Raw genomic sequence first — 17,654 nt, forward strand, 5'->3', positions numbered from 1 at the left:
TTGAGAAGATAAATAAAATATAGAGTAATTCACTTATAAAATATAAGTTAAATATATAGTATTAGTAATAAATGTTGAAGGGGAAATGAAGCTATAAGGAGAAAGGAAGTAGAAGTGTGTATGTGTGCACGTGTGTGTGTGTGTATGTGTGTGTGTGTTGGAGGAGGTCATCAAGAGGACGTGACCACCAGTTGATCCTCAAGCTGGGCCCAGGCAATCAGAGGCTCCTTAACCCCTCCCCTGTCCTTGGGATGTACATTCTGCCCACTGTTTCCACAGTGGGAAGTGTTCCAAGGACATAGCCTTGAGAGAGTAATGTGTTATTGAGACCATCTGGACAGTGTATGTGGCTGAATCCAGTTAAGGCCTCTATATAAACTTTAAAGATTCTGGCGGATGGGTGTGGAGATCTACTTGTCCTAAGGCTGTTCAAAACAAGCCTCGTACGTAAGTTCCCTTGTTTATTAAACCTGCCACCTGCCAGTCTGTCTGCCTTCTTCTTTTATCTCTCCTTGCCCCCCTATTTGGGCAAAAACATGGATTAACTTAGAGGATTTTATGCTAAGTAAAATAAGTCCAACAGAGAAAGACAAATACCACATAATTTCACTTACATGTGAAATCTAAAAAAAACACAACAAACGAACAAAGAAACAGCAAAAACAGACTCATAAATACAAAGAACAAATTGGTGGTTGCCAGAGCAGAATGGGGTGAGTGGACAGCAAAATAGGCGAAGAAGGTTAAGCGGTACAAACTTCAGGTATAAAATCAATAAGTCATAAAAATGAAAAATATAGTCAATAATACTGTAATACCATTGTATGGTGACAGATGATGCCTACATTTGTGATGAGCATGGAGTCATGTGCAGAATTCTCAATCACTAGATTGTACACATGAAACTAATATAACGTCGTTATGTCAACAATACATCAATAATAAGTTTTTTAAATAAATGGATTTAATTTTAAAAAAAAGAAAGCCGGAAGAAGAGTTGAGATCAGAGAAAGACACGTGGGTGTCCCCTACTCTGTAGCTTTGGAGCTGGCAGACAAGGTGAGAGAGCAGGATGGTCATTTGAAGACCTTGAGTGACGCTTGGCAAAGCTAGGAGGGCGCAAGCTGCGGCGGATTAAGGTGCAAGTGCCGTGACAAAGTGTGATCGGGACTCTAGGAGGTGGAGCCCCTGGAAAAGTGAGGATAGTGAAGAGGAGGATGCTGTGGTGATTGACAGTGGAACGAACAAAATGCCCCGTGCTGTCCAACCCCTAAAACAAAGGAAAGCAACAGCACCACGACAACCCCAGCTAGTGGGGCAGCCTCCAACTGAGCGAAACGATTCACGAAGAGAATGTACTCCCAGTGAGCTTATTGATACAGCTGCCAAGTTCCAGCAAAGAGCCAGGAAAAGTATCCTGACATGGTTAGTGCACCTAAGGGATACAGGGAGGCGGTGGGGGGGTGGGGAGTGGGAGGGGCGGGAGATGACATTTCTCTGACTGGGCAGGAAGCAGAGAAAATGAGCAATATCAGCACATACCCTGCTGTCTAGTAGCACCTGGAAGGAGCTCAAAGGCTCAAAGTACTCACTCCATTACAGATTAGACTATTGTAGCTTGCAGTGAGGTTTGGCCCAATAAGGGGCACCTACCTGGGCATGTGGACTCCTGAAAATCTATAGAGGAGGAACAACAATCTTAGGGAACTGGGAATGAGACAGGCAATCTCCGCCTCTGTGTTTGAAGGCCCTGATTAGGCCACATTCACTGCAAGAATGAAAGCTAGGATACTCCAGTCCACCCCCAACACCCGTTATGGGACACTCATGTCCATGTTGAGCCCAGTTGTGAGACAAGACATTTATAATGTTGGGCAATCCATTGTTGATCTGGGGAAAACTGACAAATCCTAGGAATGGCTGTGGGAAAGACTTGAGACAGAGAAGTCACCCATAAAAACAAAAGGCTATCCCAAATGACTGTAAAGGTCCAGTAAAAATAACCCGGAAGCAAATGTGGTTTAACCAGATTGCTGCAGGGACCCCACATGAATGGAAGGACTGACAACTCAGCACTATACTCATTGGCCTGTGGAAAGCCATCAAACCTGAACAACAATTCAGACCTGCTCCGTCTGCCCCTTCCCATCCCTGATTCCCTGCCTGCTCTAACAGAAGCTTTGGGAACACAGTCTTATTTGGGGTGAGTTCCTCCTGTACCCCAGGGCTAGATGTGGGCCAGGACTGCCTGGAAGTGAGGGCAGTTGGGGACCATCAGAGGCCTCAAGCTGAACACACTACTCACTGGTCCTCCAGAAGTAACCGGTGGATATTAGATCCAAATGTACTCTAATACCTGGTAAGCCTGAGAAGTTTTCAGCATCATCAATGGTTACACAGAACAAATGGTTATGGTTAAGAAAGTTTTTTGACACTACAAATTTAGTGTTCCCCTCTACTCCAAGAATATGAGGTTTCTGTCTCTCCAATACCAGAGATCATATTGGGCATTGACATCCTACAAGGTGAAACTGCAAACCTCTATCTGTGAAGTCCGGACCTGGGTTGTAGTAATCAAACCAGTGTTGGAAGGAAACACCCACTGGGAACCAGTAGGCCTGTCACCCTTGGGAAAAATGGTAACTGTCAAACAGTATAAATTGCTCCAGAGCATAAGGAGATAGAAGAAACCATCCAAGAACACGCTGCAGGACATTCTCCAAGCTTTCTTGGAACAGCTGCAAGAGAGAGAATGGGTCACGAACCCACAAAAAATCAAGGCCCAGGAACTTCCATAAACTTTTTGGGAGTCATTTGGTTAGGCAGACACATGTTCCAGAAGCTGTGATTGATAAGATGCAAGCTTAACAATCCCTAAGAACCTGAAAGAGGTACAAACCTTTGTGGGGATTTTGGGGTTTGGGAGAACTTTTTTTCCCCATCTGGCACCGTGTCTCTGTCCCTTGTATGGACTGATTAAAAAAAAGGACATGTGTGTGTCCATGGATAAGGGCAACAAGTCAGCTTTGAGAAGACAAAAGTACTAGTGAAAGCTTAGGGTATTAAAGCTCTGGGCATCTCCCAAGCGGGGCTACCGTTTGAGTTACATGTGTCTGTGACTCCAGAAGGTATGAAGTGGGTACTGGGCTGGTGATCACAGGAGGACAGAGTTCCCCGAGGATTTGGGGCCCAGCTCTGGAAGGGGACAGAAACTCCATATACCCCATAGGGCAACAGTTCCCAGCAGTGTATACAGTGCTGCTCCAGGTGGAGCCTCTCAGGAAGGAAGAGCATGTCAAAGTAAGAATTTTTCTTCCTTTCAAGGGGCGGATTGAGAATATGTTCCACTGACTTATCGCTGCCACGGCTCAAACCCCCATGTTGGCCAAGTGGCATTCCTATCTGCCGCAGAGGAGCACTCTGTCCACCAGCCCTCTGTCTCTAGAAATGAGGGCACTACTGGGCCCTGTAGACTATGTAGATCCTAAGGATGCACCACCCCTCCCAGGCCCCATTCCTGTGGCAGCCCCAACAGCCTGCAGAGAGGGAGTGGGGGATGGATCTAGTCAAGGGCATCCATCCAGGGGCGCTGCAGTTTCTATTCAGCCCAACACTGACACCATCTGGATGGAAGTGGAAAGAAACCGCAGCCCCGACAAGGGGCCGTGTGGTGATGACTCATGAGCCCTGACCGTTAACCCTTTGCATTGACAGTTGGGCTGTTCTAAAGGGATTAATCCTATGGCTTGGACAATGGCAAAGCGAAAGGTGAATAATCACGAGTAAGCCCTGGTGGGGTCAGGATACATGGAAAAATATTTGAGCCTGCCTGCAAGAACCTGAGACAGTCAGTCCTCACTGGCTTCCACATCTCAGCTCACAAGGGACTGAAACCCTTTGGCAATCAGGAAGCCGATGTCCTGGCTTGGGTATAAGCACTAGCAACTAACACTTTCGTAGATACAGAGATTGGGTGCATTAAAAAAGTAGCCATCCCAGTGCCCTGGTGGGAGGGTATATCTCCAAGGAGGCTCCATTGCCCTCAAAATACAGAGACTTAGTCAATCCAGTAGCAGCATGCCCTTTATGTTTTAAACAGCACCCAAGGCAACTGCCAAAGAAGTCTGAGGCCATCCGCTGGGATTGGCAGATGGACTGCATTAGCCTTTTGCCTGTGAGTGCGGTTCTAAATATGCCTTGGTTTGTGTGGACACCACATCTGGCCTAAACCAAGCTTTCCCTCGTCATCATGGCTACCACCATCAGGGGATTAGAGAAGCTGAGTAATATGGATGAATACCATCATTGAATAGACAGTGATTGGGGGTCACATTTCAAAAGTCATCATGTGCAAAACTGGGCAAAATAACACAACATTGAATGGAAGTTCCATCTTCCCTATAACCCACAAATAGCAAGAGTGGTAGAAAGGAAAAATGGAATATTAAAGCAGCAAATGAAATTACTAACAAGTAAAACCACCTTGGCCGGGTGGACTATATATCTTTGAATGGTCGACCAGTAGGGCCCTGTTTCTCCAGATGCCAGACTAAGGACCCCTACCAAGGCACCCAATACTGAAAGGGTCCAGAAGTCATGAGAGGCAGCCATTGTGCCCACTCTCTCCATGGATCAAGGAACTATGCCGCTGAAAACACCAAGCCCCTTCATGCCTGAGCAAAGCATTATCTACTGGAATTTGCAATGAGATGTCCCTCCAGGATGGGCGACTTACTTTGCATAGGATGTTTGAAGGGGAACTACTCAGGCTGCACTGGATCCCACTGTCCTGCTGTAGGCTGGACCTGTTGAAATGCGCTGTATCTGAAAGAGGGGAAAGGGTAGGGGTCCTAGTCTGGCATATCCTGCTCCCAGTCCACCTCCTCATGCCTGATGGTGCTGCCTTCCCTGGCCAACATGTATGGTATACACCACATGGTCAAATGCCTAAAGCTGCAGCCACATTAACATCTAAGGATGAGGCCACAAGTGTAATTCTTAAAGAAGGGGACGATCTCCATGTAAGTTCCTACTAAATGTCTATTTTTTTCGGCCAGAAAACTTCTGCTGTTCCTGTAGTGTCCAGTCACAGAATGGGCACCCGAGGAAAATACCTTTCTACAGTGGACCACTCATATGCCTGACAAAAAAAAAAAATCAATTCAATTGTCAGATATGTGGAGAGCTGCCCTTCTCTTGCTGGTCAGGATTGCCATAGTAGGTATCACCATGCTGGGGAGGGGATCCAAAAGCCCTAAAGGAGTACATTAAGAAACAGCAAGTTAGGAGTAGTACTTTCAATCCATCTGATATTACCAATACTAATCCAGAAAACCAGCTTATGGCACACACTATCAGTAACACTGGGCATGGGTATCCTTTTTCTGTCAAACTACACAGGCACCCCATCAAACTGCTGACTGAAGAATCCTAGAAATACCATCATTGGAGCTAGGGGTGGCTATGCTCAGATTTGAGATGGGTTTATGTGGGTTACTAGGGCTACAGACAGTGGAACCCCCAGATACCCCTATGTTGGGAACAGAAAAATCATTCTAAACAGAACCAACCCAATTGTACCAGGAATGTATCCATGGGATGGATATCGTTCATACCGTATAATTATTCTATCATATTAAAGGATGGCAACTACTTTGGTGCTGACAGGTCACACTGCCCAGGTACTGATTGTGTGGCCACAAGTCGGGCCCAGTGCTCATGTGGCCCCAATCTTTGGTCATGGCTTCTACCTATGTGGTTGGGCCCCTACACTCTGTGTTTTTCCTGGGCATGCGGGAGAGTCCACCCCACCGTAACAACTGCCAAGCTCCCTCCCCTCCAGGCCAGGTGGGCACACTCTATTTCCACTGGCATGATCAGCTGGCCACTGGCTTTGTTCCCTCCATTGTCCCGGAAGGTGTTAGAGCACACATCAAAGCCCCTACCAAATTCATCCAGCAAGCCTTAAATGATAACAAAGCCTGTCTGTACTGAACATTGAAAGTCTCTAATGATAAAAGCTGTCATCCAAAATAGGATGGCCTCGAACACTATCACCACCTCTTTGCCATTATCCAAACAGAATGTTGTGTGTCCATACCTGAGGAGTCTGTTAATGTGTCATCTTTATTAAATCACATAAGGACACAAATGAATACCCTGACTGATTTGACCCTCAGCTCAGGGAACTTAATAAATCAGTGGTTCAGATTTGGGGGCTCTTGGAGGAAGAAATCGCCACTGATTTGGGGAATCATGGCCTTACTTTGTGTTTACTCTTGCCTGTACCGATATTGTTGCTATAGTATCTGCCTCCAGTGTAGCCAGATAGCCACTAAACAAGCTGCACACATGCTATCAAAACCCCTTGCTGACTGCCCTGGGCACGTTGCAAAAGAGGGGCGTGGATGAGATTGTAAGAGCTATCGCAAGGGATGGAGTGTTGGAGCAGGTCATTGAGAGGACATGACCACTGGTTGACCCTCAAGCTGGACCTGGACAATTGAAAGCTACTCATCCTCTTCCCTGCCCTTGAAATGTACATTCTGCCCACTGTTTGCACAGTGGGAACCATTCCAAGGGCACAGCCTCGACAGAGGTAGGTGTTGCAGAGCCCATCTGGATGGTACCTGTGACTGAGCCCCATTAAGGCCTCTATATAAACTTTTAAGATTCTGGCAGGCAAGTGTGGAGAGAAACTCATCTTGCAGCTGCCTAAGACAAGCCAAGTAAATAAGTTCCCTTGTTTATTAAACCTGCCATCAACCGATCTGGAGTGGTCTGCCTCTTTCTTGGTCTCTTCTTGTCCTCCATGCAGAGCGAGGTGGGTTCGGGTTGCACCAGGAAGCCCCTGAGGTTGCAAACTAATGGTGTGTGTGTGTAGCAAGGCGAGCAGAGTCGCAAGCTTAGATTAGGTGACCAGGGAATGCCTTGCTGAAGGGACATTTTAGTGAAAACTGGAAGGATATGAATGAAAGAGCCACAGAGATCTGGAAGAAGATCCTCTGAGCAGAGGGAACAAGTGTCCCACCTGAGGCAGGGCCCCTGCTGAGCTCAGGAACCTTCGAGATCAAGAGGGGGAAGCACTGAGACAAAGGTTGCAAAGTGATGGACTGCTGGGGCGTGTGGTGGTCACTGGGAGTACTTTATATTTTATGGGGCTTTATATGTATATTATTTATAATTATTGTGGAGAGTGCTGTCATATGAAATACCAGTTGAGGCCATTTCTTTGCTGTTCCATCAACAAGGAGGAAAAAATAAAAGGGAGAGAGAGAAAGGGGAGGAAGAAGAGGAGGGAAGAAAGGAGGGAGGAGAGGAAGGGAAGGGGAACTGAGCTATATATACAACGCCCAACTGAAAATTCACGAGGGCAGAAAGAATCAAAGTTTCATAGGTGGATGTTTGGTTTGCTGCTTCCCACTCTGCCGCCAAATGAAAGTGAACAACAAACACACACGGTGCTGTTGACTCTTAATAGAGAAGTGAAAAATTGGTTCTCACCCACTCCAATTAGACAATCCTTTTTTGCTCACTTTTAATTTCACAAATCAATTAGAATCTAATTATCACTCTGCAAACTTATAGTGTTAATACATCTTACCTTCAATGGAGTTAGAGTCCAATTAGCGTGCTTTTCATACACATGAATCTTATGAGCCAGCAATTCACCTATATAGACATACCTTCAAAGAAGAAAGAGCTACATCAAAGCACTTGAAGTAATGCAACTCAAAAGGTTACGGTGAAGTTGTAATAACTCTTCCTAAGAAAGAACTTTGCTTAGAGACCGGAAAACAGGGCCCATCTCAAAGCACACCAAATTCTGAAAAAAAAACCTCAATGAGTTTATAGTAGACAAAAGAGTTTTAATTTCTGAAAAGTTATTTCTAAAGATAAGAACTTAGTTGTCCCTGACTAGAAGAGAAGAGACTTGGTCCTAGTACCAGCTCTTAATGTCTGGGAGCAAAATGTATTATACTACTTCTCTTAGTTTGTCAATAGAGTGACAAACCCCAGATTCTGCATTTCAGAGGATAATGGGTTCTCTCAGGCAGGCTGCAGGAAAGCCCCTTGACCATCAGGCTCTTGTTTTAGGCCAGAGAAAGCATGAGAGAAGACAAGATGCTCGGCTTGGATCTGAGAGAAGTCTTCCTCCCCTCTTCCCCTGAGTCTGGTCCTGACCCTGTTCATTTAGTATTTTGCACACAGTGCAATGCCACACTCATCACAGAGACCTGTGGTCAATGCGTCCCAGAGCAAAAAGAGAAATAATGATTTATTATCTGTTATTTTGGAAAACCAGGAAGTGCTATAAATCATTGAAAGCTGTCCATGATGTTTCCTTTAATTATGTTACTAACCCTCTGAAATCCATGATGATACAAGATGAGGAAGGATATATGGATGGATATACAGCTCTTTTTAAATTTTTTAGGGGATGGAAGGGCAGACTTTTCCCCCATAGTAACACTTTCTTAAGAAAGCAGTTTCTTGATTTACATTTTGGTGCAACCTCTTTATCTTGTCAAAAACCAGCACTATTGAGATATATAACTGCATGCTGTTCATCTTATAATGCACTCAAAAATCTTCCCTCAAAGCAAAGCTATTTAGCAATACTAAATGTTTAGCATAGATTCCCCCACCCACACGAAACAAATTTAAAGAGTATGCCTACACAAAATAGAAAATATGTTTGATAAATTTTATCCCCTGAAAAATTAAGACATTTTAAAGTTCTTCCTAATTTCCTCTTACCAGGATAACATGTTAAAATGTGCCACATTATTTAGAGAATGAATATGTTCAAAAGATACCTAACAAGAATCTGGGGGAATGTTTGAGATTTGAAAGAGTTCACATACTTGCCATCAGGTGAAATGTTGATTCCATTGGCAAAGTCAAATCCATCTGCCATCACTTGAACTTCAGTTGGACTATAGTAAACGACATAGGACCACGCTAAACCCAAATAGAGCTCCCAGGACCTCAAGTAGTGGTCAACAAAATAGTGATCATTTGTGGCATAAAAGTGCTCAGGTCCCACAGCAACAATATCATTCAAACTGCAAATTCAAACACACACACATATGATATATACAGGCAAAGGTGTTGTACATTACAGGATTATGCATTGATTAGCATTCATTAATGTCTGTTCCTAAAAATCAAGATGTGGGATGGAGTTTCACTCTATTACTGCACAGAATTAATACGGCATTAGTCCCACCTGAAGACAACAATTACTCTAAAAAAAACCCCCAAAAAGTTGTTCTAGCATTGTAACATAAAAGTCCTATTAGGGGCAGCTGGGTGGCTCAATCGATTAATCATCTGACTTCTGCTCAGGTCATGATCTCCAAGTTCTTGAGTTCAAGCCCCGTGTCAGGCTCTGTGCTGACAGCTCGGAGCCTGGAGCCTGCTTTGGATTCTAGTCTCCCTCTCTCTCTGCCTCTCCTCTGCTCTGTGTGTGTGTGTGTGTCTCAAAAATAAATAAAAAGATATTTTTAAAAATCATATTAATTGTATCTTAAAAATAGTGCTATGATGTGTGTGTGTGTGTGTGTGTGTGTGTGTGTGTAGATACATTAAATTCAGTAGACATTAAATTAGGCCAAGAATCATTATCAGGGCACAATTTATTTATGTTCATCTAGAACTCACTCTCATCTAGAACAATCTGAGACATCATCAGACAGTGGGAGGACTGCCAGTGGGCAATCTTGAGAATTGCATTTTAAAGTTTTGCTACTATTAGCTGTGCAATTTAGGCAAAATCAATGATTTCACATGAAGCCCTGGCCTCAGTTTCCTTATCTGTAAAAGGATGAGATGGACTGGTCTATATATCAGCTTTAAAAGGTCACTTCCGGCCTTAAAGTTTCATGATTGTAAACTGAGTAAAATGTCCATGAACAAGAATGCTCAGAAACAGCACGCTATGGCATATTTTCTTTCTGATTTTGATTCTCTCTCTGTTACTGAAAATCTAAGATACATGAGTCCATTTTTCTGCTTTAATAGGTACAACAGTGAACACTTAAGTGAGTCATTCTTTGCTGATTGAGGTGACAGAAGTTCCCCAGGGCTATTATCTGGGAGAGAATTATCTCCGCTCTATTGCAGGGGCGTAATAGCCAGCACATCAGCTCTGACGCAGCTCTGGGCTCCTGGGCCAGTTAGATAAGCATACAGAGCCTCAGTTTTCTCATCTGTAAAGAGAGGTTAAATAATTTTCCCAAATTCATACAGCTCATTAGTCTAAGACTAAAGGTCAGAATCTTAATTTGACACAACAATGCCTGTTGTGTGCTTTGTGGAAAGCCTGCCACTCACTAAACCCTCAGTCAATGGTGGAAAAAGGTCTAGGAATTTAGGATTAGTGTATACAGGCTCCAGGCATAAACCTCTTTCCTCTCTCTCTTTTTCTCCCTCTCCTTTTTAAAAGTAAATATCCAAAATGAGTATACTTTATAATCATTTGCCTGTTTTTCACAAAAAGGAGCAGAGATGGATGTGTCAGAGTAATGGCTTTGAAATCTTTTTTTTTAATGTTTATTTTTGAGTGAAAGAAACAGGGCACAAGCTGGGGAGGGGTAGAGAGAGAGGGAGACACAGACTCTGAAGCAGGCTCCAGGCTCTGAGCTGTCAGCACAGAGCCTGACGAGGGGCTCAAATCCAGGAAGGTGAAATCATGACCTGAGCTGAAGTCCGAAGCATTATTAACCAACTGAACCACCCAGTCGCCCCATAGCTTTGAAATCTTATAGACCCCATTTGAATGCTGATGTTGCTTGTTATGTATATGGGACCATAGCATGTGACTAAACTCCAAGCCTCCATTTCCTCTCTGTACCTTGAGAGGTTAGGGAAATAAAATAAAAGAATGAGTACAAAGACTTTGACATTATGCCTGGCATATAGCAGACCACCAATAATGACTACTGTGTTATAGTTAATAATATGCTTAAATCATAATAGATTGGTAACAGGAATATTGATGCTATAAATAGCAGTATAAACAACCATCAAATACAAAGCAGAAAATATACATGGCTAGTCCTTTGGTTCAAAGAACAGAATTTTGGTTAATTGTGGCACTATGGTTATTTTCGGTTTGGTTCTATATTGCCAAAGACAAATAATTTTGCAGTTGGCCCAGAAAAAATACTCTAACCCTGGGAGACTGGGAAAATCTGAGATTTCCAAGATTAGTTGTGAAACAAATAAAGTAAGTTTCACTATTTCATAGTGGCTCAGAGAAACAGCTTCAGTCTCAAGCTACCAGGGTTCAAGTCCTAGCTATACACATTTTACTGATAGTATCATCTAGGGCAAGTTAAATGATCCAAGCTTCAAAGTTGTTGTTGTTGTTTTAAATCCCAAATGGTATAATAATAGCACTTAATTAAGAAGGCATTTGTAAAAGAGAATAAAGTCATCAGTTTAAATTGGTTATTGCAGCACCTAACTAATAGTTAAAGCTCATTGTTATTACCATTATTATTATTATTATTAGCCCAGCTTCTCCATTCTGTATACTTTTTCCTAATTGAGATCTTAATATGTGGCATATTTGCCAGACACTCAGTATTCTCATTCTCTTTCCACAATATATTTGTTGAATGAATGTATAAATGAACTGTCCCACCAGAAGCTGTTCTTTGAATTTTCACCCATCCCAGGGATGCAGAAGGTTTGAGCCATATAGTACCTACTCAACTACTAATTAGTAGATTGGCCTTCATCCAGTAACTCCATTTCTCTCCAACTTGAACTTCTCTGTCTTTGAAACCACCAGGTAAGAAAAAAGAGGAGGGGATACTGGGAACCCTGAGTGCATACGATGTGATGTGCTAAGCATTCTGCTAGGCCCCCTGCATGTAAATAACACAAGGTTTAAAAGAAATCTAGATTTACAAATCTTGCTAATGCTGACTGTTAGTTATTCAAATAAAGGCTGGGATTCTAGAAAATCTTAATGATTAAAGGATAAAGATTGTTTGGGAAGACAGCGTCAGATTATTGTCCCAAATCCATCACTAACCTCATAAACCAAATCCTAAGGCAAGTGAGGAAGTTGACTTTATGTGGGGTTGATCAGGGATCCCTGAGTGCTTTCTTTTTCCTTGTGTTATATTATCAAAAAGTCTAGGATTGGAGCTGTTAACCACAGATAAATTTCTTACACAAATCACGTGCAAAAAACTGCAGTAGAGGCAGTACAGGAAGGTCTTAGAGGCACTAGATTTCAGATCTCCCTTGGGTATATGTTTCTAATTCATAGAAACATCTAAGATTCTATTTTTTAATACAAAAATAAATGAATGAATAAATAAGCAAGCTCAAGATGTGGAATTCATCTGTAAAACCGGTTTGGATTTGAAATATTAAGTGTGGTTTTGGAGAAGATCAGAGTTATTTCTTGATAACAGTTCAAATGGACATTTTGGGCCGGGAGCCATTAGTCAGCATCCGGGCAGCCTGGGAAATGAAAAAGGAAGAGAATAGGTCTTCTGTCAAGGGTTTTAATCCTCAAAAGTATCCACAGAAGAACACTTGGAGGAGTTTGTGATCATTAGAAAGGAGATTCGACTAGCCATTATTCCCCCCTCCCACTCTGGCTAAAAGGAAAAACTAAAGGTAGATTAACCATCCACTGGTTTGAAAGGAAAATAGAAATATGATGTATCTCAGTACTTAGGCAGAAGTTCGTGTCTGATGGTTTTCAGATGCAAAAGTGATTTTTCTTCTTCTTGAAATTTAAACAACTCAACAGTGGACTTAAAATCCGGATGGTTCACCACCAGCAGGTACACGGTATTATCTGGGAAGAGATGAAAAACAAAACTCGAAACGTTAACTGAGCTCTCAGCTGTCAGCCCTGTCTCCAGAAAGCAATTTCAACCCACCCCCAAATAGTACTTAGGGTGTCAGGCAGATGGAATATTTTCATCTCCTTGTAGAGAGAAGCACTTGTGATTGCTCCAAAGAAAAATGGCTAAAGGAAGAAGTAGTGACAGTCTCTAAAAACCTCTAAACTCCAAGGGACGGGTGGGGGTGGGGGAGGAATCCTCACCTTAAGAATGAACAGATCTTGACACTAAAACTCCAAAGAGCTTGTTAAGCTTTCTATTGCAAATGGTCTCAGCAAGATGCAGAGCTGAGATAAAAGAGATAAAAGATGTGGAGAATACCAATATGCTCAGGTACGATTTGCAGTGTAAAATGATCAATTCCATAAAAAGAACACCTGAGAGATGCTATCAAAGGGAAGCAGCTTCCGTGAGTCAGTATGGCTTTAAGACATAAAAGAGGCCAATCTAAGTGGTCAAGAAGGTGTGATTAGTGTTGGCGAGCGAAGTTAGATTATTACAGTCTTTGCCTTTAGAAGTGGCACGTCTTTGGAAACCTTTGATGTAACCAAATTGGTGTTTAAGGAAAAACAATACAAAGTTTAGTGGGTTGGACTGAAGAGATTTAAACAGAGAAGTCAACTAGAAGGCTCCTTATAGTTTGTCCATTCAACAAACAAGTGTTTATTTTAACTGGTGCTAAGTGCTACAAAGGGAAAACTAAAACCAGACAACCGAATGAAGGGTAATGAGATGTTTTCTTCCTGAGAGTCAGGGAAGTTCTGAAGAAGTGATGTTAAAGCAGAAAACAAAATGATAATAGGAGACCAAACCATGTGAGTATGTAAAGAAAGAGCATTTCCAGGCGAGGGAAGAGAGTGTGCAAAAAGCCTGAGGCAGGAGCTTCCTTGGCACATTCACTGAATAGTAAGGTTCTGGATGGAGTAGAGTGAGGGAAAGAAAGAGTGGGAAGCCTGCAGCCATAGATGTAGCTAGCCAAGACCAATCTTAAGGTAAGGACGCAGGGCTTAGTCACTGGGGCCTTGGAGCCAAGGAGTAGCTTGACCTGAAGTTACAGTAGTAATCCAGGTGTGTGGGGAGACGGCACCGGGCCAGAAGGGTGGCACAGACAAGAAATGGCAAGAAAGGATAGGAGGACATTTGACAGGAAGCATCGAAAGTCCCTGATGATGGCTGAGGAGTGGGGGAGTCAGAAATCAAATGTAAGTGAGGACTGAAACACAGATTCGTGTTGTGTGCGGAAGATTCCACCTCTAGGAATTTTTCCTAAGGAAATATTCACAGAAGATATATATACAAGAATGTTTATTTTGGCATTGTTTGCAATGAGCATAAAGGCAGGAACAGACTGAATATCCATCAACAGAAGAACAATATTACAGCACTCCCATGCAACTGAATCCTAAACAGCCATTGCAAAGGAGCTCTAAATGCACTGTCATAGAAATCAGAGAAGGGAGTCCATAACGTAATGATAAATGCAAAAGCACTTTATAGAAGGGTTTGTGTAATATTACTCCCTTCTATTTTTAAAAGTGTACACATACCCAACAGTGGATTTCTTTGTAGTTAAAAATGTTTTAAAAATAAAATATGATGTTGATAAATGGGTGGGGAGATCACTGAAAGGGGACTATACACGTATATATAAAAGAAGAGACTTCATATGGGGTACATAGGTAAAGAAAAAAAGATAAAAGGATGAAAAATCAGTTTTCAACATTTTGAGTTTAAAGAAGCTATAGGAGAGGAACCCAAATAGAATAATCTAGTAAGCTACAGAAATGGAACTGAAAAGCCGACTAAAAAAAGAAAAGAAAAAAGAAAAAAAAATACCCTATTAACAGTATTCTCTTGGAAAACAGGGACAGTTAAGGGGTGTGACTTGGCTGAACTTTCTGAAATAGAGCAAATAAAAGGAGGCAAAAGATCAGTCTTTTGGGGAATGTTCAGAGACTTTGAAATAAATGATGAAGCAATGAACAGGGAAAAGACTGTAGTGGGGTTAGAACTAAGATAGATAAGTATATTGGAATATCAGGGAGGAGCAATTTACTTGAAGGAGAAAGTGGTCAACAGCATAAAATGAGGTGGAGGAAGGAAGGAGGGAAGGAAGGTAGGAAGGGAGGGAGGAAGGGAGGGAGAATTGGGAGAAAGAAAGTTTGTTAATAAGGACATTGCTGGTGACTTTAGGGCAGCAGTTTTAGTCACTCACAGTGGAGAAAGTCTGAAAGCAAGATGGAAGGAGGGACTGTCTGCGGAGGAGATGGAGGCCATGAGTACAGACGTGGCTCTCCACTCCAGCTTTATATTTTATCACCTGGAGAACTTTTAACAAGTACTGCCACCCAGGCCTTCTTCAAACCGACTACTGAATCAGAATTATTGGGGCTGGGATCTGATCATTAGGCTTTTTATTTTTTAATTTTTTTAACATTTATTTATTATTGAGAGACAGAGAGAGACAGAGCATGAGCAGGGGAAGGGCAGAGAGAGGGGGAGACACAGAATCCGAAGCAGGCTCCAGGCTCCGAGCCGTCAGCACAGAGCCCGATGTGGGGCTCGAACTCACGAACCACAAGATCATGACCTGAGCCGAAGTCAGATGCCCAACCAACTGGGCCACCCAGACGCCCCTTCACTAGGCTTTTTAAAACTCCCTGCTGTTGGAACTACTAAACAAGTTCAGTGAACTTGCAGGATACAACTTCAATACACAGAAATCTGTTGCGTTTCTATATGCTGAGTAGAACTATCAGAAAGAGAAATAAAACAATCCTATCTCCAACTGCATCAAAAAGAATAAAATACTTCATAATAAATTTAAACAAGGAGGTGAAAGACCTATATATTGAACACTGTAAAACATTAATGAAAAAAATTGAAGACACAAATAAAAAGGTACAGCATGCTCTTGGATTGGAAGAATCAATATTGTTAAAATGTCCCTACAGTAATCTACAGATTCAGTATAATCCATATCAAAATTCCAATGGCATTTCTTGTAGAAATAGAAAAATAGTCTTGGAATCTGTATGAAACCACACACACACACACACACACACACCAAAATACAAATAGCCAAAGCAATCTTGAAAAGAAGAGCAAGGTGTCATGCTCCTTGATTTCAAACTATATTATGAAGCTATAAAAATTAAAACAATGGGGTACTGGCATAAAAATAGACACATAGATCGGTGAACAGAATAGAGAGCCCAGAAATAAACCTATATATGGCTTGTGGTCAATTAATTTATGACAAAGGAACCAAGAATATAGAATACACCATGGGGAAAAGATGGGCTCTTCAATAAATCGTGTTGGGAAAACTGGACAGCTACGTGCAAAAGAATGAAATTCAACCACTCTTATACTATCCACAAAAGTTAACTACAAATGGATTAAAGACTTGAGTAGAAGACTTGAAACCATAAACCTCCTAGAAGAAAACATAGGCAGTAAGTTCTTTGACACAGATCTTGGTGATGATTCCTTTAAACCTGACACCAAAAACAAAAGCAACAAAAGCAAAAATACACAAGTGGAGCTACAACAAGCTAAAAAGCTTCTCCACAGCAAGGGAAACCACCAACAAAATGAAAAGGCAACCTACCGAATGGAAAGGAATATTTGCCAACCATATATCTGATAAGGGGCGAATATCCAAAATATATAAAGAACCCATATAACTCAATAGCAAAAACAAGCAAGTAAATAATCTGATTTTAAAACAGGCAGAAGATCCAAAAAGATATTTTTTCAGAGAAGACATACAGAGGGCCAAGAAAATGTCCTGGTCCAAGAAAAGGTGATCAACATCATTACTCATCAGGGAAATGCAAATCAAAACCACAATGAGATACCATCTCACACCTGTTAGAATGGCTATTATCAAAAAGACAAAAACAAAACAAAACAAAACAAAAAACAAGTGTTGGTGAGGATATAGAGAAAAAGGAAATCCTTGTGCATTGTTGTTGGGAATTGAAACTCGTGCAGCCACTATGAAAAACAGTTTCCTCGAAACTTTGGAGTTTCCTCGAAAAATTCAAAATAGAGCTGCCATATGATCCAGGAATTTCCTTTAAACTGTTTATCTAAAAAAAACTAAAACACTAACTTGAAAAGATATATGTTCCTCCATGTTCATTGCAGCATTATTTACAATAGTCAAGACATGGAAACAACCTAGGTGTCCACTGATGGATGAACACACACACACACACACACACACACACAGGAATATTATCCAGCCACAAAAAATAACAAAATCCTGTCATTGGTGACAACATAGATGGACCTCAAGGGTATTATGCTAAGCAAACTAAGTGAGAGAAAAACAAAAGCATGTGATAGCTCTTATATGTAGAATTAAGAATTAAAACAAGGGGCGCCTGGGTGGCTCGGTCGGTTAAGCGTCCGACTTCGGCTCAGGTCATGATCTCACGGTCTGTGAGTTCGAGCCCTGCGTTGGGCTCTGTGCTGACAGCTCAGAGCCTGGAGCCTGTTTCAGATTCTGTGTCTCCCTCTCTCTCTGCCCCTCCCCTGTTCATGCTCTGTCTCTCTCTGTCTCAAAAATAAATAAAACGTTAAAAAAAAATTAAAAAAAAAAAACTAAAACAAAAAACAAAGCTCATAGATTGGTTGCCAGAGGTAGGGAGTGGAGAGTGGAAGAAACAAGGGTCAAAAGGTTAAAAGAAAAAAAATTCAGTTGATATAAAATCCCCCAGGGGTTTCTGTGTGCATCTGGGTTTGAGAATTAATGTAGAGACAAAG

The 17,654-nt window shown here is 42.0% G+C and overlaps 1 protein-coding gene across 1 annotated transcript in view; it reads right to left on the reverse strand.

Annotated features, from left to right (window-relative positions):
* Positions 1-17,654, reverse strand: part of PON1 (paraoxonase 1) — a 34,973-nt gene that overhangs the window by 6,204 nt on the left and 11,115 nt on the right. Inside the window, exons 5-7 of the mRNA XM_042927581.1 lie at positions 12,703-12,829; positions 8,868-9,068; positions 7,604-7,685 (exon numbers count right to left, since the gene is read on the reverse strand). Of these exons, the coding sequence (XP_042783515.1) occupies positions 7,604-7,685; positions 8,868-9,068; positions 12,703-12,829 (410 nt within the window). The remainder of the gene's footprint in view (positions 1-7,603; positions 7,686-8,867; positions 9,069-12,702; positions 12,830-17,654) is intronic.

The sequence above is a fragment of the Panthera leo genome, chromosome A2 (genome assembly GCF_018350215.1).
Source record: "Panthera leo isolate Ple1 chromosome A2, P.leo_Ple1_pat1.1, whole genome shotgun sequence".
Taxonomy (NCBI): domain Eukaryota; kingdom Metazoa; phylum Chordata; class Mammalia; order Carnivora; family Felidae; genus Panthera; species Panthera leo.